Source organism: Cinclus cinclus, chromosome 11 (genome assembly GCF_963662255.1).
Source record: "Cinclus cinclus chromosome 11, bCinCin1.1, whole genome shotgun sequence".
Taxonomy (NCBI): domain Eukaryota; kingdom Metazoa; phylum Chordata; class Aves; order Passeriformes; family Cinclidae; genus Cinclus; species Cinclus cinclus.
Window position 1 is genome coordinate 68099 of NC_085056.1, and position 20178 is coordinate 88276.

General features: G+C 41.5%; 2 protein-coding genes across 6 annotated transcripts; both read right to left on the reverse strand.

Annotated features, from left to right (window-relative positions):
* Positions 1 to 2559: 2559 nt before the first annotated feature.
* Positions 2560 to 16170, reverse strand: LOC134048105 (carbohydrate sulfotransferase 5-like). 3 transcript variants are annotated; one of them, XM_062499682.1, is made up of 4 exons: positions 15521 to 16170; positions 14774 to 14923; positions 11013 to 11123; positions 2560 to 4513 (listed from the first exon to the last, which is right to left on the reverse strand). In XM_062499682.1, exon 4 carries the CDS (start codon positions 4483 to 4485, stop codon positions 3304 to 3306), a length of 1182 nt encoding a protein of 393 aa, XP_062355666.1. In that variant the 5' UTR covers positions 4486 to 4513; positions 11013 to 11123; positions 14774 to 14923; positions 15521 to 16170; the 3' UTR covers positions 2560 to 3303. The 3 variants fall into 3 exon arrangements, with proteins under 3 accessions (XP_062355666.1, XP_062355665.1, XP_062355667.1); XM_062499681.1 differs by having other exon boundaries at positions 11207 to 14923; XM_062499683.1 differs by lacking the exon at positions 14774 to 14923.
* TMEM231 (transmembrane protein 231) lies at positions 14933 to 19981 on the reverse strand. 3 transcript variants are annotated; one of them, XM_062499686.1, is made up of 7 exons: positions 19745 to 19981; positions 19499 to 19668; positions 18323 to 18451; positions 16798 to 16941; positions 16402 to 16483; positions 16173 to 16274; positions 14933 to 15290 (listed from the first exon to the last, which is right to left on the reverse strand). In XM_062499686.1, the coding sequence occupies exons 1-7, from the start codon at positions 19884 to 19886 to the stop codon at positions 15097 to 15099; spliced, it is 963 nt and encodes a 320-aa protein (XP_062355670.1). In that variant the 5' UTR covers positions 19887 to 19981; the 3' UTR covers positions 14933 to 15096. The 3 variants fall into 3 exon arrangements, with proteins under 3 accessions (XP_062355670.1, XP_062355668.1, XP_062355671.1); XM_062499684.1 differs by having other exon boundaries at positions 14933 to 15286; positions 16169 to 16274; XM_062499687.1 differs by lacking the exons at positions 14933 to 15290; positions 16173 to 16274; positions 16402 to 16483 and having other exon boundaries at positions 16487 to 16941; positions 19359 to 19981.
* Between the last annotated feature and the right edge of the window lie 197 nt (positions 19982 to 20178).

Sequence of the window (20178 nt, forward strand, 5' to 3'; positions counted from 1 at the left end):
GTTAAAGCTAGGGGGAATAAGAAATAGAGGGGAAATAGTAAAAATAGTGTTAAAGAGCAAAACAGAGTTAAGCTTAGAGAGAAATAGTAACACAGATTTAGAGAAACAGAGAATGAGAGTTACAGGGAATAAGGAAATAGTTATAGACACCCTGACAGACAGACAGACATAGCTAGAAATGGTGAGAAACAGAAACACAGAGACAGAGTTAGAGAGACAGGCATAAATAAAGTGAGAAATAGAAAAGCAAACTCAGAAATAGACTGAAAGGTAAAGTGAGAAGCAAAGCAAGAAATACAGTGAAAAAAAAAGTGACTAAATCACACCAAATAAAGACAGGAGTCAAGGGTGCAGGGGGGAAGGAGTAGAGTATCGTTCTGAGCAGGATTTCTCCAAGACTCAGGCTGCCACCACTTAGGAACCCTGGCTGCTCCGGAAGCACGAAACACCTCCTCCAAATTGACATGGCAAAACTAGGGGTGTGTGGTTTGTTTCAAAGGGAAAAAAGCCGCCTTTCATTTCCAGGGCCCTGTGCCTGCGACTGGCCTTCTGCCTCCTAAAATTCTGGATGGATCAGGATTTCTCCCAGATCCAAGCAACCACCACTTAGAACCCTGGCTGCCTTTGGAATACAAAACACCTCCTCCAAATTGATCTCAGAAAACTGGGAGAGTGAGTTTTGTTCTGCAGGGTAATAGACCCTGTTGGTGTCCAGCGGCCTGTCCCTTCTGCCTGCTAACACTTTCTGTAAGAAGAAAACCACCACCAAAACAAACATCAGATACTCAAAAGGATCTTCCTGGTACAAAATTGTGCAAGTAAGGTGCTCTCCTGTGTTGATTGTGTTGTTACAATCATAAATCCCAGTCTCCTTTAGCAGCCTTATGGAGCTTGTGTTGTTCCAAGGGGCCCTGGGAGCTCCAGGGACTCCAGGCTGGAATCATTCCAAACTGGATAACCCAGCCTGGAGATGAGAGGAGCTCCTGAAGCCTGGAGCAACACAACCTACACATACAGTAGGTAAGCATCACTCCAAAAACTCTCTTCATGTCTTCCTGAGGAGTTTCAAAGGGTGAGAGAAACTTTAGAAATGCTAAAGCTTTTACAGCATACCTTAAATACAGGATACTTTCTTAACTGATACAAAAAAAATTACAGATGCTTTAATGTGCACAAAAAGCAGTTGCTTCTGCAGGAAACCAGCGTTCTTCTAAGACCTCCCATTCCCAAGGTCCTTGCACTTTCTGTTCACAGAGAAAACAAGAGAACTCACACAAGTCCTGCTATATTTTTTCCTTTCTTCAAAACTGATGACAACAAGAAAAGTCAACTACTTAATTTTTGCTTGCTTTATTTATTTATTGTTTTTACTTACATATCGCTTTCAGATCCCTATCCATACTCAGAATGACTTAAACCCTTGGTTTCTCCAAGAACGGATCTGTGCATTTCAATTCCCTTCTCTTTTCTCTGAGTATTCCCACCAATCCAGACCTGAAGCCAACACAAGGAGCACTCAGTGACCACAGATCCACAGTCTAGAATTTCACGGAGGATGCTACAACTGCAAATTAATATCTCCATTCAATAAGCTCTATCAACCCTATTTAGGAATAACTCATAAGCATCTAACAGCTGTATCAATTTTTGAAAGGCGAGACATGGTTTGGGTTAAGAACCCAGAATGCTACGTGCAAAACACCAGAGCTAGGTGAGCAGAGTCCTCCACAGTGGTAAAAGAAACCGGAGAAACTGAGGAGCTGGAAAACGTAGAATTGGCACGGTTGTGGCTTCCCAGCAGCCAAGTGACGGAAAACCACAACACCCAGCATGCCCCGAGAACCAACATGAACAATGGCAAGTTCCGTCCCCAGCACCACAGCTCCTGGCGTGAGGTGAAACGCTGCCTTGCCCGCTCTGTGCCCCCGCCGAGACAGCGACTGCACCGCGCCACAGGCCCAACGTAGCTCCGGACAGGCCGCGTCCCGACAGACAGACACCGCGTCCCGCACGGCACTACCGTCTGCACGGCTCCATGCGTAGGCAGCCCTCGCCACTTGGCACTTCTGCCGCAGACTCCGCCAGCCCATCCACCCCCTACAGGCACCGTCGCCCTCCTCGGGGCTTTCCCTGGACCTGCCACGTGGTCCCTGCTCACCTTTAAGGAGCGGTACTAGGGCGAGGCAGCGCGCAGCCACGGAAAGCACTGCTGCGGGTTTCTTACCTGGAGTTCTGGTCAGCAGCTGGCACCGGCGACGTCTCAAAGCCGTGGAGTCATCGCATATGCGCGACACCCTCAGCGGCAGTGCCCTGCAGCTGGTAACAGCCGCAAGCTGCACGCGTTCCCCTGCCCTGAGCATCGCCGGTCCCACACGGGTTCCTCGGGCGCAGCACCAAATGTTAATCGTACACAAGCATCTGTCTGTGCTATCAAAGTTGGTTGAACCAATCACTTCAATGCAGCAATATAATCGATACGCAAATTTTTCAAGGCATCCTAAATTTGAGTGATCTTCATAAATAACTTGTATTTCTGAAGAGAGAAGATAACGGTATGGATAGCGTGGCAGGAGCAAGTATGTATTTATTCTGTGTCACAGTATTACAGCACAAGAGGAAGAGCATTAAAACGCTATTTCCACTGTGATTCCCCTGAACGTTTCTTCACATCCTTTGGTTTTTGCACTCCAAGCAAACCTCACATTCAAGTATCTGATTGTAAGCATTGCCATTCCAAGGAAACCACTATGAAATCAATCAATAAATGAAGTCGCTGTTTAAGCCTTTTACAACACAACTGCTACAGTTGCCCCACCTATTGGAAAACTTATATGTTAAAATATAAAACAACAAATGTTTCAAAAAAAAAACAAAAAAAAAAACAAAGCAACAAAAACAACTGCACAACAGCTTTAAAGAAGAAAGTCAAGTGAAGGAATTTAGTATCTATTTTGTTCCATATATACAAATAAAGAACTGTGATCATTAAATAATTAAAGCATGAGAAAAAGAAGTGAACTATTATCAATAAACAAAGACATCTTTGAGAATCCATTTTTTAATAGAAAACGCTTCAATTATAATCCTAAAACAATGCTGTGAGCAGCACAGTAATTGTGCTGACAAGTATCTTACTATCTTTTTTATGTAAAAAACTCATAAAAAAAACTTACATTAAAAGAAAAGAAGTAGACAAAAAGATAAAGTCATCAGCCAAGGGTTTTCCAACTACTATATGCTGCACAGTACAGAAATACCCAAACAACTACCCTGCTGCACCTCCCCAGATCTCTCAAAAATGTCTTAGTGCTTTGGATTAAATGATGACCAACTGAATTGATTTTGTCGTCTTGGCAACACCAAATCCAATGTCAGATCTCTTTGTTCTTTTTCTGAATCCACCAGCTGATAACCAAGAATGTTTATAGCACCTTTGCAAACTTCCTGTATTTTCTTAACTTTCTGAAAGGAAAGAACATTTCTCCAGGCCTGTGAAACACTGACTGCATCTCGAGATGTTATTTTGAAGGCTTCTTTTTTTTTTCCTGGTCCCTGTCCATGTGTGATATTATAGATCCAGCTTTTAAGCCTGGGAGTCAAACTAAGATCTGCAAATTTATACATTTCTGAGATTTCTAATAATGGATCTCTTACCAGATCTTCAAAACGGACCATTAAATACCGATCTTTCAGGAAATTAGGTGGTTTTAGAATAGCTGTTTCATAAATCTGAACATGACTTCTACATACCTCTTGCATTACTTTGTATTTGCTATCTTCCACTTTAGTGCCATTAGTACTCAAGACAATTCCATTGTCACGGGATAATGCTTTGACCGATTGTTCCCGTGACTTAACGACTGCCCTAGGGTCACGGACCAGGTGAATAATTTTGAGGTTCAGGGATGGATCAGTGAGAAGGGGGTATAGGACCTTCAAGTCAAAGAACCGAACTTCCTTGATGGCAACATGGCTGTAAGTTTTACAGGCTTCCTCCACCTTGCTGAATGGATACCGTCCACAAAGAGTCTTGCATGCCAATTCACTGGTTATGTCAGTACGTTGAAAAGAGTCACAAGCAGGAGCTGAACACAGAGCCCGACTTGCCGCCCACTGGAAAAGATCGGATAAGTTTCTTCTCCAAGGCATGTAAGCATCAAACACAGACATGTCACACAGAAAGACCGACCTGACTAAGTCCCGCACTGCCATGTGTAAAACTTTGGCACTGTTCTGGTACATTGTAACCCACACATGCCATGCAGGTTCCATCAGGTAGAAAACGCTGGGATGCTGGCTGAAAAGTTGACCAACAAAAGAAGATCCCGAACGCCAAGAGGAGAGAATAAGTATGTGGACTTGCGATGGTTTCTCTTCAGACTGAGGCATGAAGTTACTGTACCGAGCATACATGAAGAGTAAGAATCCAGTCTGAACTGTAACAAAAATTATAACAATTGTGCTAGGAATCCGAATCCTTGCCATTCTCACCGAGGAAGGGTAATGAGAAAAGCTGCAAAAAAGAAGGGAAATACTGGTGAACCATTGCTCCTGTGGCACAATAACAATACAGCACTTGCATTAGTAAAACCTTTCCTCAAATGTGCATGTATGTATGTGGCATTAACTGCTTCCTTAATCAGTTGCACTGGGGGATGATCACTGCAGGTGATAGCTGTTGGAAACTCAAAGGAAGTAATGTGTGACAATAAGATCACTGCAGAAATAAGCAAGTAAGTAAATGTTTGATGCTGAATAAAACCTTGGGTTGATGCAGCTCAACCCTTGGATTGAAAAAATAAACAAAACAAACAAACAAAAAAAAAACCACCCCACAACAACAAGCAAACAAACAAACAAAAAAACTACAAACAAACCCAAAACCAAAACAAAACATCAAGACTAAAAACCCTAAAACTACAAAATACACAAGGCCCTCAACTTGAATACTGGTAAATATTGCCCTAAAAAAAGAAGAAGGGGAAAAAAATTCAGAATTACTCAACTGTATTTCTGTTTCAATTTAAGATTACAAGGATTTCTATCTCCTGAAAGGAGTGGATGTGAACATTGGTAACATTGTAGGTGCTGGAATAAGAATAATCTTACTTAATGTGAGTGCTGTACCCTACAATGGTCATAGGGAGCTATACCAATTGGTGCTTGTCCACAATCCTCTACTTTCCAAACTGCAAAAGATAGATGAAAACTCACAACTTGAAGCCACACCTAGCCACAGGTGATAAAATGAAAAAGCTGCTGTCACGTATCTTTAGTCTGGAGTGCATACACCCCAAGACTGAATAGCTTGAGTTTGCATTCAAGGAATTACAAGTTTGGGAGTTACAGTCCTCTGCATATAACTCCTGGAAAATCTTAGCCATGTCAACCCCAACTGGATTTCTGCTTTACTTAGCAGTCAATGTTCAAGACACATGCACTCCTCACAGCTTTTTAGTAGAAGTTTTTGGAACCTACCCTTTTGTGCTCTCACTTATGCAGATTCCACTTGTAAGCAGTCAGTAAGGGTTAGCAGGCAAGGTTTTAGGAAAGTAAGACTCCTCAAGTCTGCAGATAATCTCAAAAGTTCTATATGTACATATTTGCTATCTAGCTGCATTTACATTTTGCAATTATTTTTTTTTTGTTACAGTGAAAGATACATTTTTCAACACACTCTGAACTCTTGAAAAAACTATGCAGACTAGAAAACAGATACACACTCATTTGATATAATAAATTAAATTAAATAGTCACTCAATACAAAACCACTATGTACACTGCATATTAAAATGTGAAACTCTGCTTCCAAATTCTGTGGCAGCAAAAGTGCACAAGAGTTCAACAATTCAAGATTTCAAATAATTACATTGATTTTAAGTAAGTAATGGAAGAAAGTCCTTCCAAGGAATGTTAAAGGCAAAAATGAGGCTATAGCCCATGGCTTAGCAAGTCCCTACACTGAAGATAGCCTGTGGAATACAGCTGTATTGAGGGGACACATTAGGAGAAGGCCTACTGTATTACTTAGCTTACTTAGCAGTCCACTACTTGCTACTCTCAGGCACAAGAGCAGATGGAGAAATCCTTGGTTTAATTCAGCTTGGCCATTCTTCATAGATAAAATCTGCCTTGTTCAAATATTGAATTTTTGCATATCACATCTCCAGAAGCATCTATAAGTTTCTCTGGGCTGTGAGGATCAACAGCAATCCAGCAGCCTGCATTGACACTTCACCAAACAGAGCAGATGAAAGAATTTAAGCCAAAGTCAAAGTAAATTGTATTTGCTAGTTAAAAGATTTTTGCTGAAACAGACTCTATGCCTGAAAGTCAGCCAGACACAACTATCTCAGATCTTTTTATTGAGTGCAAAACATGAGTCGTTATCTACACTAAGAGTGCATTCCGCAGTTCCTTGCAGTCTCACCCATAATGTAGCTTTTAGAGTCTCAATGTTGTTTTTTTAAAGAATTAATGTGTTCCTACTCTAGCTACACAGAACTGTTGCTCCACCCTAATCATGCTGCAGAACTGCAACACTAACTGTTCTTTACAGGTTATTAGCAGAGTGTGGAGGACTGAGGAATAAAAGCCAAAAGCTGCTTTTTAAAATTCACTTCTGCCTTGACTGTCTCTCAGACCTGTCTTCGCTCCAGTTCCTACCCAAGTACTGCTGCAGAAAACACTGTGCCAATGAAAAAAACATTACATGAATATTAATCCACAACATGTGTCTGAACTAATCACATTCAAGCACTACAAATAACGTCAAATAACTATAGTTGAAGTATTTCCCTACACTTCAATATGATAGAAACTACAAGAAAAAAGTACTATATCAAAGTAAAATATAGATACACATTTTCTATATTAAAGGTTTTCTATCCTTTTGGAAATGTTGGAGTGTTTCTAAGGAATAAACACACATGTAGACACCGCCAAGAAAAAGCATAATTACAAAATATAGCATCTGTAAAAGTATTCTCTTATGTGGTTTCCAGTGCATAAGGCCAAATACACAGCTTCCTCTGTAAACAGTGCCTTTTATTTCTGTACTTATGTTGGGCAGGTGTAATTCTATTTTCATTTAAACAACCATTTGCCATTTGCAATTGCATTCTGCAGTTAAGGTTCTTTCAGCCCACGTTAAACTTACATTTCCTTAAAGTACAATCTTTTTTAACCCAACAAGCTCTTTCATGATTTTTTGATAAACTTTAGCTGAGACAGAAAGCAGCTGTTGAATAGCCCATAGAACAACCTTCTCACAGAGTTGCTGAAGATCTATATATGCATGCACAAATACACATATTTATAAATCTACTGACTAGATTACATTATATAATTGCCTTAGTTGTGGACTTGGCATTGTTGGATGAACAGTTGGAGTTTGTGATCTTGAAGGTCTTTTCTAACCTAAATGTTTATCTACAATTCCAAATGTGAGGAACAGGACCTTGCGATAGAGGCTACTTCTGATCCTCTAGCTATTCCATTGCAGGACTCACCAATTGGTGCTGTTAGACATGCTTGCTCTTTCAGCACAGAAAGGCAATATGCCAAAACCACACACTGAAGCTGCATGCTGAAACACTAGTCTGGGACTTATTTTGCATTGCCTCGCCTCTTTCTGCGATGCCCTCCTCCTCCACCAACAGCTCAGTGGGACCACCTGGCCACCCCAAGCTCCCCTCAGGAAAGCAAAACTGGGGTTTGTTACACCTCCTTTTTTTCTTGTTTTGCTCCACAGAAGTGCTTCCTCGTAGCTGCACCTGCCTGATTACAGCATGCCTGCCAACCGCAAACATGGGGAGGGGAAAAGGAGAAGCAGCAGAGGGGCCAGATGTTCTAGCATTACTGCCACTTCAGCTGCCATCTCAGTGACAAAGCTCTAGAAAACATGTCCTCGTTGACTCATGCAATCAGACTGACATCAAGTGACAAGGGAGCTACAACAAGCAGAAAAACAGGCTGTAACAGGTGTCAAGTTGCAGCAGACAGCACTCCAACACCTCTCACATCTCTCAGTTGAGATGTACAAAATACGGCAACACTCGGTGGCATCACAGTATGTGCTTTTGTAAATAATGAATACTCCTTAGTATAAATTATTTTACTAACAGGTACACTGTTATTCCTTTGTTATGATAGTAGTAGTACTTCTTTGGTGATATCATTTCTTCAAGGAGAGCTCTGGTAAAAAGAATAATCAGAAGTCTATCAAATTCTTGAGGCACAATCATCTCTTCACAGGGCAATGCAAATGTTCAAAATGTGAACTGTAAAGGATCTGCATATATGGTTTAGTTGCCAGCCCCAAATCAAGTTCTGTTCCTGGGCTTCCCTGCTAACAGCTACTAATGGAAACAAGATCCTAGACTCTATGAACCCTGGGACAATTCTACAATAACTATGCTTACATATTTTCCAAAGGAAATTAATTATACAAAAAGGCCAACAGTCATTTTCTTCATGACTTAAACTATCTCTGATAGACTGCTGAGCTGCAGGGCCACTAGTATATGCCATTGCTTGCCAAGGAACTAGATACAATAGAGAAAGGTACCCACTTTCGCCAAGCAAGGTAAAAATAGAGTCAGCAGGAATATTGATCCCAAAAAAGATCTAATTTCTAAGGCAAACTGACTCAGAAAGGCAGAAAAGAAAGAAATAAATTGTCCACTGGATGATCAATTAGCTCTTGCTTCCAGGGACTTTTATTCGTTTGTCACATTAGACATATAATGTTGGAATCGAGTAATTAGATTCTTCCAGGTCAGCTCTGAAAGGAGGACAGTTTCTTAGTAACTTCCTTTCAGCACAGAATTCAACCTGAAGAGAGTTAATAAAATAGCGAAACCTAACTTTACAGCTAAAAAGGGACCCTTCTATTATACTGCTATTTTTTTTTCTGGGATACTAAAAAGAAAGACAGAAAGAGTGCCTCATATTAGAGCTATTGAGAAACATGCTCTCTCCCTAAGCTCTGGACAAAAGGCTGGGATGAAAGACTCCCTTAGAACAAACAAGTCTGGGTCTGTTGTGGGAAGACTGAAAAACCAGGCTGGATTAAAGCAAAAACATTTGAGTTAAGAATTACAAATACCCCCTCCACTACAATGACTTCTGAGAAACAGAATCTTAGCTGTCTCTGTCAAAGTCTTCCCTGGCCATTGTCTGTCTGAGAAAACTTCCAGCATATTTTCATTTTAAACAGTCTGTGCAGCATTTTTAATGTCAGAGAATTTATAGATAACACAAAGTACCTCAAACAATGTACTCAACTGTCAACCCCTTCCAACTCAGAATATTCTGAGATTCTGTTGATTTCCCAGATTGATCTTTTCCATATGCTGGATTATGTGCACAACCTTCTGTTGCCCAAAAATGGTTGTCCTGGATGCTGACCTTACATTTATCTTGTATGATTGCTCTGAAAGTATCACTTATGTACTTAAAATTCACCAAATGCAGCAGTACTGCATTTACGGACTGCAAAAAAAATTATAATGGTAAATGTCATCATGCATTTTACAGAATTGATAGGAAAACATTTGTTCATGGCATGATAAATAGAGCGAAGATCACCTGAAGGTCTACTTTTCCTCATTGAATTTACTTGCTACTTACTTCCCCTATAAGACATTGCACCAATGCAATCACCATCAAAATGGCTTCTATGAGCTAATATTACAAACATAGTTTCCTACTCAAAAAAGTGAGATGCTGGAACATGACAAAGCTGGTCAAAGAATAATATGAAACAATATAACTAGCAATTCTTGCAGTAAACCACCCTACTGACAACACATCACTTTCTAGTATTCTTCTGCAGCTAGAAATCACACATCTTCATAAGGCAAAAGCTTACTGTATCAACAACAATATGCAGATTGATATTTGAATATTAGTTTGGAGGGTGTGTTCTAAAACCACTGGTAGTCTTAAAAGCTAAAAGTCTTTCCAATACTAAATAGTTGAAACGCATAAGTCTGCCTAATATTTTTAAATAGAATAGTGAAACTGCAACTAAAATAATTAAATACAGTAAATGTACTGTAGTAATTCTGAATTAGAACATTACATTAGCATTTCAGGTGATGCTGCTAATTTAGCTTTTGGAGATATACTTCTTTGTACAATCTAGTAGCAAATTAGATTTGAAGAATTGTTTCCCAGAAATCATCACACTTACACACTTTATAATACAATTAAACATACCATACATTTAATTACATAATCATTGAAGTTCTTTTTCTAAAAGGTACTGTTTTCTTTGGGAGATTTTAAAATATATTTTTAGAGTTAGATAAAGTTGTCCAGCCTAAGCAAACAGCAGTATCAAAACACAGCCCTTACAACACCTATTTCTCAACGCACTGAAGCTGAAGATCACAAGTGTTTTCAGCTTCTAGAATTACTGGTGTTCAAGAAATGAGGTCTGCTTAGTTACAGTTTTTTATAGGAATTTTTAACTATGGCAGAACTGGGGTGACAAAGAGACACCCGCAGTGACTGAATGCTATTCACTTACTTGAGACTCTGTCTACACTGGTACAAATAACGTCCTCAAATTCAAGCAGTCCTAGGACGATTGGGCTGAGGTGAGCCCTGTGTGCCTCAGTTGAAGCAACTGTTGCAACTAAGAAATACTGACAAATGCTTCTGATCAGCATATCATATTCGCCTAGAAAAAGGCAGGACACAACAGAAAAACGGGAAGGGATTTCCTGAAATTATGGGAAGGGTTCTCTAAAGACCTTATTTCACCATCTAACTCCAACAAATGAAACCACCTTAACCTGAATCAGCCATGTTCCCTAGGGAAAAGGAAGAAAAGGAAATTTAAAAAGGAAAAGAAAAAAAAAAGAAAGAAAAAAAGGGGGGGGAGGGGAAAAAAAGGGAGAAAAAAAAAAAAAACAAACAAAAAAACCCCCAAAAAACAAAAACAACAACAACAACAACAAAAATAACCTAAAAAATCCCAGGCTAATTTTCGACAGCTTTACCTCTGTCGGTGCGACGTCGGTTCCACCGCAACCGGTATTACCGCTACTCTGCCGCCACAAGCAGGGGCGTTTGTGACCCGCTCAGAAACATCTCCTTTAAAGCACCGTTGTCTGAGACAAGAAAATAAAAGGTCTGACCGAGACTTGCAATCCTTTGGAATAACGCACCCCCACCCGCATCAGACCGCCCGTACCTTGTCGCCGCCTCCGGCCACGGCCCCGAGCTGCCGCCAGAGACAATGAACCGCTTTCAGACGTGGCCGAGGCGCCGGGGCAGCGGGAGGAGCCCGAGAAGAAGCCGACCCGCCCCGCCCCCGGAGCATCCCCGGGCTAAGGCGCAGCCAGGCACGCAGAATCCCGGCTGGCTCGCTGAAACCGGCTCGCGGCAACACCGCCTGGCCGCCGCAGCAGCCAGCGTCCCGCGCCTTCTGGCCTTCCAATCGCAGCATCCCCTCCTCCCCTGCCTCCACCTCCTCCCTCCATCCCGGCCCAGCACAGCTCGGCACGGCCGCGTCCGGCTCGCCTCGCGCGAGTAGAACGAGAGGATAATGCCCCCTGCAAATGAGCTGCTTGGTGAGGTTACAAGTAACGAGGTGGTTTCCTTCCTTCTAGTTCCACCTCTTAAAAGACTCCTGAAGCACGGCTCTTGTATGGCCACGTTTCCACGTCAATTTATGCACAGGACTTTTACCTTAAAGCTGCTTTCTTTTTCCTTCTTACAGAACCTTGAGTAATCCTAGCAAGCCATCATGTCCCTCCTCAATGAAGAGCATTTAGATTGTTCTGTCATATGTATTCAGAAAGACCTGTGTAGTAGCACTGTGGTGCATGGTAGTGGTTTTGACTTTTTATGCCGCTTAGCAAGCTAAAGGAAGAGCCCTTGCAGATAGCTTTCTGAGAAAGGCTCTTCCTTCCTAAACCTCTTTTAATGCTGGTTGCAGTGGATCCTCCTGTGGATTTTCCTGTGTAGTTCAGTTTGTTGCTTAAGCTATAAAATCTCGCCTTTTTCCTATCGTTTGGTTGCATACAAAAGTAGAATGCCTCTTCAAGCTTGAGAAAGGAGTCAGAACTATGGTCAGTATAAAAAGTGATCCAGGAACACAGCAGAGGTATCATAGGGTTGTTTGCTTTTTTTTTTTTTTTTTTTTTTTTTCCCCCTGTTGTGGTAAATCTGCCCTTATGGCTCCTTTTACCCTATATTCAGTTATTTGTCCCAGTCATGAAACACCTCTTTGAAAAGAAATTGAGGGATGGCTTCAGGTCATATTAAACCATCACATGCCACCTGCAAGTATATAACCCTTTTGATAGCCTCCTTTTAATGTATATAGTCCTTTGCTTACATTACTGTAGAGGATTTTTTTCCAGTTTTCTCCATCTAAAGGAAAAGAGAACATTAAATATATTTTTCTCTGTATTTCCAGAACGAGACCTAATCTCCATTTCTTATTTTACATGCATTCATTGACCTGTTGCTCTCAGCAGCATAATTTGTTCTAACTTAATGTGAAAGCCTACAAGAGAGAAAAGTGAGAGGGATTAAGGGACTAATAGTCTCCTAGGACTGTGGCTTTCAAGCATTAGTCTCTTCCATGTTTTTGTTGCTACCTTAAATAGACTTCTGTTCAGCTTGGAGGGAGACTCTTACACATTTCATTTTTGTGGGAGTAGAACATTCAAACCCTTAATTTGTAGCCCTGTGGTTTCGCCAGAGATTTCTACCCCTTGCTCATGTCCAACTTAAAGCTTCTGCAGACACATACCACATTCAGTCAGGTGTAGCAGTGTGGAACTGGATGGTGAATGGTGCTACCTCGCATAGTGTGTTCCAAGAAAGCTATTTGGACAGGTACAGACAGTCACTAAATTCAGTTACACACACCACAGATAAGTCAGTGGTATGAAAGTCAGTGGTGGAAGAAAGATGAAAAGGGTATCCTGTATAGAGTTCCAGCAAGGTTTATTGCCAAACCACACTGAAGGAATCCAGGGACAAAAATAATCACTGCAGTGTCTTGGGTTAAGTATGGGGTCAGGGGGCCGATGGTCTGAGGGAACAGGGTGGTACAAGGGCAGGACAAAGGGCAGCATCTATTGGGAGTGGGGATAGATTAACACAGTGCTGCAGGGGACCACGAAGGAAGCCTTTTTGTCTCATTTCAGATAGTGAGGCATTCCTGAAGCCTGTGCCAGACTTTTCCAGGGCATTCCCCTAGAGGTTCCCCTGATAGGCTCAAGGGCCTCATCAGTCAGGGAACTGACTTGTCTGAAAAAGTAATTATATATTTGGTAAAGATCATCTTCTGTAGTAATTATGCTGAGACAGACAACTGGCACTATCACCAGTGTCCTAGTAAAAATTTTTCATACCTTCTCTCAGGCAACTCCACACAGCACTGACTCTTCTCCTCTCTGCAAGTTTCTTTCTTCCTTCTCCATGACTGGCTAACCCCAAGCTGTCCCTTACCCAGCCACCTAACCCTGTCTGTCCCTCACACAACATCTTCTTACCTTGTCACCCTTTGTACTTACAACACAGCCAGGAGACTGTAACTACAACTGTAACTCTTGACTAGCTGGCCCACTCTTTTATAACACCCATCCTCATTGGGCAGGCAAGGCTGTTTCCACTCCTAGGTAATCAATACAGCTGTAATTCATTGGGAAAGATTGTCTTCTGCACTATCCTTACAACCTGTTCTCCTACAACTTTCACCATAATGAACTCCCTGAATTAACTCATGCAGTCACGCAAGCACCATTATTGCTGCAAGGGAGAGCACACCAAATGTACATCAGCTTGAGATATGGGGGAAACAAGCTCACAGCCCCCTTCATTCATGCTGTGCAGTGGCTAGAAGCCCTAAAAAGCCGTAAACAGTTGCTTTGATTCTGGAGATGCTGATACAAAGCCACTTATCAGTAGCCCTGTGCTGCCACATAGAGACTTCAAAGATCCAAGAGCAAACTGGAGACTTCTGGAAAATGTGTCTCTCCCAACTGCCAGGATGTTGAATTCCAGAGGATAATGGCCAAAAGGTGGTATACTGCTAAGCTGCTCTTTCATATGTCATAGCTACACTGTGTCTTAAGAATTCAAGAGAACCAAAGACACTTGGAATCTTTTGCAGATTCTGGCATCTAGAATTCTTTTACATTCTATCCTGCCATAACACTGTTTTGCTAGAATTAATTCTTTAATACAAAACTGAAAACATAATGGAAACAACCTTGTTTTTTTCTCTTGAAAGCTTGTCTGGCATAAAAAGCCCAGAAAAAGAAGACAAAATTATCATCCCTATGACCACCACCATCAAGAATGAGGGACACAGTCTTTCAGTGTTTATCAGATGATTATAATATGTATCTGTTCTAAACTATTTAAATTCTGAAGGTAATTATTCACTTGCTTTGAAATTAAGGCTTCCCTGGTACAATTTTTTGCTAGTTTTCTTTCAATAGATACAAGGATTCTGTTTTACTATTCACAATTCACAATTAATGGTCTGGTGCTACAGTAATAATGCAAATAGTAAATGGTTGTGTAAATTTTGAACACACCCAAAACTTGGTTTCTCACATCAACCTTCAATTTCTTAATCATTCAATTTAATAATTAAATTGCTGAGTATGTATAGCCATAGTTACAGAAGCACATCTCTGCCCTTAACTCATCCATGCATTTTTTTCACTTCATAGTGCACATAAATGCATGTACAAATAACTCTTGACAATTCTAAGAGTGCAGTGAATTGACTTACAAGAAGTAAAAACAGTTAATGTTGTCAATTTTGGCATATTATTTTCAGTTTTCAAGATATTTTTTGAGGCATGTTCCAGTTGCAAAAAAAAAAATAGGTTCTTCTTTAACTGTCAAGAATATAAAACTTTCCAGCTCCAAAGCAGTGTTCCTAAAGAAATAAGATGAATTGACATGTATTTTAAAATGGAAGCACAAACAGAGCATACTTGGAACATGCTTACAAAATTCTGATCTTCTGCAGTAAGAAGTGTATAGAGAATAAAATCAGGTAACTATTTTTGAAATAATTTATATTTCTATAAAGTGTTCTCAAGCATCTCTTCAGGACTGGTGCTGTTTGTAGGATAGTACTGGAGATACAGGCAGAACTGGTGATACTGGAATTGTAGTCAACACCTGATTCTGGAACAAAAACATCTTAATCCTGCCGAACACCCAAAGAAAGATAAGGAGGATGCTGACATACTGGATCCAGGCAAATTTAATAATTTCCCAAAATCCTGGCTGATATTTAAATAAAGTCAAGGAGTGTTAATAGTAAAGCTTCTGATGCTACCACTGCAATATCTAAACAAACTCATAGGCACAAAACCACAAACCTTGTTAAGACATCTGCTTGTGTCAAAAATGATAAGCCTCTGAACCACAGAAATACCTAAAAGCCTTCTAACATGGTAGGTAACAAAAGCTGGAGAGACTGTCTGTCCTAGAAGACATTAAAACCAATTCTGGGTAAAGTACCTACTTTGTGCCTGAGTCATCAGGAAGTACTTATTGTTAATATTCAGGCAGGTAAACAGATCTTGTAGGAAGTGTGCTCCATACAGATTCTTCTAGACACAGACTTGTTCTTGTCTAAGAAAAAGAGTAAAGAACATAATGAAGAATTATTTTGTAAAAAAAAAAAAAAAAAAAAATACATTCCAGTCTGTCTGCACATGAACAGATGTAACAACCTCCCACTGCAGGAGTTATTCTTTGGCGAGATGATCTTGCATACAGATTGCTAATTATTTGCTTTAGGTCACAGACTACAGTATCATGCTTTGCAAGTGGCATCTGTGACAGATCGGGACAGCAGGTACTGCAGAACTGAAGCAAGATGTACTACAAATATTCCCTGAGAATAGCTAACAAACTGCTTTAAAGGCCTTTTCAGCAAAGCTGAAAATAAACACAATAAATAAAATTAAAAAAATAAAGAAAAGCAAAAAGTGGTTATGCAAGCACAACCATCTGAAGGAATGGACAAATAGGTATTTCATTAACTCCAGAACTGTAGCATTTGCTTAGCTAAAGAAAAAAAAAAAAAAGTGTAGCAACATATCTAATGTGGTGGAGGCTGAAATAATAGAACCCTGTTATGTCAGTTTGTGCAGTTTTTGAAGGATATAAGATAACTTCCACTGGGTAATGAATGGTGGCATTAATGATAAATGGTGTATCTGTTGCTCTTCCAGTCATCCAAACAGGGCTGGGATCTGAAAAGACTGTTGTCACTAAAATGGAGAAAGGAAACATCCAGGTTAAGGGGCTTTTAAGTATTAATACAGAAGTCATATAGTTCACAAAACAGCTGCCAATATGCTAAGTACTACTGTACTGTAGCTACACATTCAGGCTTACCATTTCTATCCCAATATGCTGCAATGATATTTGCTAGATCATAGTCACTTGCAAAAGGACTAGTGCCATTGACCACAGACACCTGTTACGACAAGGAGACACTATAATTGTCCAGTCTTCAAGACAGTAATTCTACTGCATTTCTTACACAAAAAACCCCATGCCCTTCAAGAAATAAACATGATACATAAATAAATACATAAATATCAGAGTGAGCATCTTGGCAGAATAACCTTTTCCCTCTTGTTGTCTAACAAGAAAACAACAGTTCCAAAGTCTTACAGTTCAGTCTGTGCAGTAGTAGAAATAATTAGGGTGTCACCTATGACACTAGGATGATTAAGAGGTCGGGGGCGGGGGGATGAATTGAAGGGGAAGAGAAAAACATTGCCTCACATTGTATCTGGTATCCAGTCCACAATGGTTAAGTAATTGCCTCTGGTTTAATTTCAAGTCTCCATTCACATAGAGTTGAGACCCTGGCACAGGAGAAAAAAACTGAAGAAAAGCCATGCTCTGCATCACAAATGTTGACATTCTCTGAAATAATGAACACAGAATAGGAAAATTTAGGGTGAGGAGGAGGGACACAACACACTTTTCTACATCTTGGTATCTACAAATTTTTCAACATGGATTGGATTTTTCTACGACTCCCAAGTTTCAGACCATCACTTTAGTCTAAACAAGGGAACACCAAATAAAAAACACATTTTTTTAAAGTGAACTACCTTAGTTAATAGTGAACTGACTTTATTAACTCAACAAAGTTCCACAGGAAATTCAGTGAAATCCAGTGTCTGTGGCTAATAACAGAAAGATTTGACTAGCCATAACAAGTAAAAAGCAGCAAGGTGACGAAACACATTCATTGGAGATACACTTTAAAAACTCAACAGTCAAAATCAATGACTTGTACTCTGCAACAAGAACCAAATAAAGAAGGGAGGTCCTTAGTTCTTATCAGCCACTCAGTTGGAAGGAAAATTTCCACATTTACAGTGGAATAAAAAGTGTTGTGGATATCGTAGCTCTCTATGATACTAATACCTGACCAAATACTTCAGTCCAAATTTAGGACTGTTGGACCTGTATTCTGGACCTCAAGCTTAAGAATGTTTTCTACACCACATAGCTATGCTTGCTAAGCTTGCCCATCTGCAATCAGCAAGACTCTCTAAAGAAACAGCCTAATTTCCCTAGGAAAACAACTTCTTGTCTGTGCGGATGCACCCAACACAGCTCTATATTATTGCTCCTTTCAGATTTTGGGTTCTGTGTGCTGGTGTTTTACTCTTTGCTTTAGGTATTAATTGCACTGCCACTTGAGATACAATGGCAGTGGAATTGTATTGTCTTGTCTTCCTGTAACGCTTTCTTCCATGTTCCAGGTACAAGATACAGAAAATCCTGGCAGATGATTACCAATGCTTCAAGAGCTGTTAAAGCAAAATCCAAGGCATTTTAGGCTGCTGCAACAGCCGGACTCTGCATCTCAGAAAATGAACTGGTTATGTCAAGACACAGCAGTGTGTAGGAATGCACATCCTTCTGCCTATCACAAGACTCTCAGTTATTTCCAGGTGCCACCCACACCACTACTCACTGTTGTGCATTTCTTTCCTGTATGGTGCACTACAGCTCAAGATAATATAGAGCTTAAAAAGAAGAAAACAAACAAAAAACAAACAAACAGAAAACAAAAACAGAACAACACCTATCGAAGTGTATCAAAATACACACGAGAGCTAGACTAGGAGTGATACAGCACAGGAGGAGAAAATTAAATAATTTTTAGTAAAATACATATTTTAGATTGGAATTTCAGATGTGGAAAGCATTTTTTCGTGTTTTGTATAACCACTACTGAAATATTACAATGGGTCTATACATCACAACAAACAAAACTAGAAATGCTCACATAAAGTTGGTAGGAAAAGAGTAGAATCAGCTGAATGCCAACTACATGCTCTGTTGGTTGTAGTGGAAGTTCCAGTTTAAAATGCAACTGATCCATTTTGCCATCTTGATTTTTGTCTTCTTCTCTAGTCTAAACAAATTTTTTTTAAAGATAGGAATATCTGTTAGAAAGAAAAAAAAATAAAGTAAAACCCCAGGGTACCTCCATAACTGCAGCACACACATACCAAGGAAGCAAATAAACTGCATAGTTAGGAATGCAATAAAAAGCTACTTGACTATTTATAGACAGAGGACTACAAACAAACAAGAAGCCTACACTGTTGTCTGTTATACAATGTTTCATATACCCCTCCAAGGAGGGCAAGTTTACTTCAAGGTCTTTTCTACCCAGCACCATTCCAACCGTCTCCCCTACATGCTACAAAGCATGCCTTAGTGCTGGATATTCTGTAAGACACAGTCAAAATGTATGACTGATGCTCAGGCTTGTGCCCCCTGCCACTGCAGCACGCCTCTTAAATGGCCTCTATATGCTGATTCCTGGCTGTGAGCCAAGGCTTGCTATGCTTGTATGCCAGTGTCCAGTACTTCACCCACTTGCAAATACAACAGGGGCTCATAACAGAGGCAGACAGCAAAATAACTGCCATTCTGAAGTCTCAGAAAGAGAAGTGACCACAAGGTAGGAAATATGTGCTTCTGAAGGCACTTATCTGCTTCCAAATCTAGGGGCTACCCTGAAAACTTCACATCATGATAAGCCATGTAGCGAGGGGATAGGGGTACAACTAATGATCAAAGTAAACCGATGTGTTATGTAAACCACCAGCGGTGGATGGATGGACATGGTTTGGTGGCTAAATTGGTAGGATTTGGTTAATGACTGGACTTGGTCTTACGGCCTTTTCCCAATCTAATTAATGCTATGATTCAGTAACACTGAGAGGGAGTGAAACGGGACTCATTAAAAATCCAGCAAATCCCGATGTGAGGCAAAAGGTAAATACATAACGCTGCTGCTACCTGAAAGCTACCTGAAAGCAGCAGTGCCTGACGGACCACCCGCTAAAAAACGCCATCAGCACTCGTGCCCTGATCCGGCTGCCGGTTCGCTGGCCCCACTCTGCAGCCTCGCGGCTCGCCACTGTTGCTGGGCCGCCCCGGGCAGGCCTACCGACAGAAGCGGGACTCGAAGCCGGTCTTCCTGGAGCCTGTTGAACTCTGGGAATGTGCTCCACGCCAAGAAGCTGCCCGGGCCGGACTCCATGGTGGCGACGAAGAGAACCTCGTACCGGAAACGAACAGTGGGCTGCTCCAGGTACGCGCTCTGCTTCAGCCAGAAACCTGAGGGCAGAAACAGTACGAGGTTTCAGGACTGCGTCGGGACCGGCCAGGGCGCGTGGGGTCCAGTGGCGCTCACCGTGGCTCCGGTAGGCCACCAGCAGCGGCGGCACATAGGTAAGCGCCGTGATGAGCAACAGCGCCAGTGCAGCGGCGGAGCAGAGTCCAGCCCGATAGCGCGTGTACAGCGCGGGATGCGAGAACAGATCCACGCCTGCCATGGCGGACAGCCCCCAATGCCTCAGCACCCGCTACCCCCGCCCGCGTCGTCGGCGCTGCACTGGCGAAGCGTCGGACTGACGAGACGCCGCGCCAATCAGCGCCGAGGGGACAGACGCATCAGCCAATGAACGCGCACCGCTATCTCCCGGGGCCGCCGGCGAGATCGCGCCCGGCAGCGGGATGGGGACACGCAGATGGGGTCAGGCGGATGGGGACACCTGCCGGGGCGGCGAAGTCTGTGGAGCGGCTCCGAGTGCCCTGGGAGCGCTGCGAGCAGCTTCGCACCGGGCA

Bases quoted from the DNA above. Each gene is read 5' to 3' on its own strand.
- LOC134048105 (XM_062499683.1), bottom strand. From the start codon at position 4,485: ATGGCAAGGATTCGGATTCCTAGCACAATTGTTATAATTTTTGTTACA.
- TMEM231 (XM_062499686.1), bottom strand. From the start codon at position 19,886: ATGGCAGGCGTGGATCTGTTCTCGCATCCCGCGCTGTACACGCGCTAT. The intron at 16,275-16,401 runs GTAAGCCTGAAT...TCTCCATTTTAG, and splicing joins AGCATATTGGGATAGAAATG to TGACAACAGTCTTTTCAGAT. The intron at 15,291-16,172 runs TCTTATATCCTT...CCTTGACTTTAT, and splicing joins TCATTACCCAGTGGAAGTTA to TTAAATATCAGCCAGGATTT.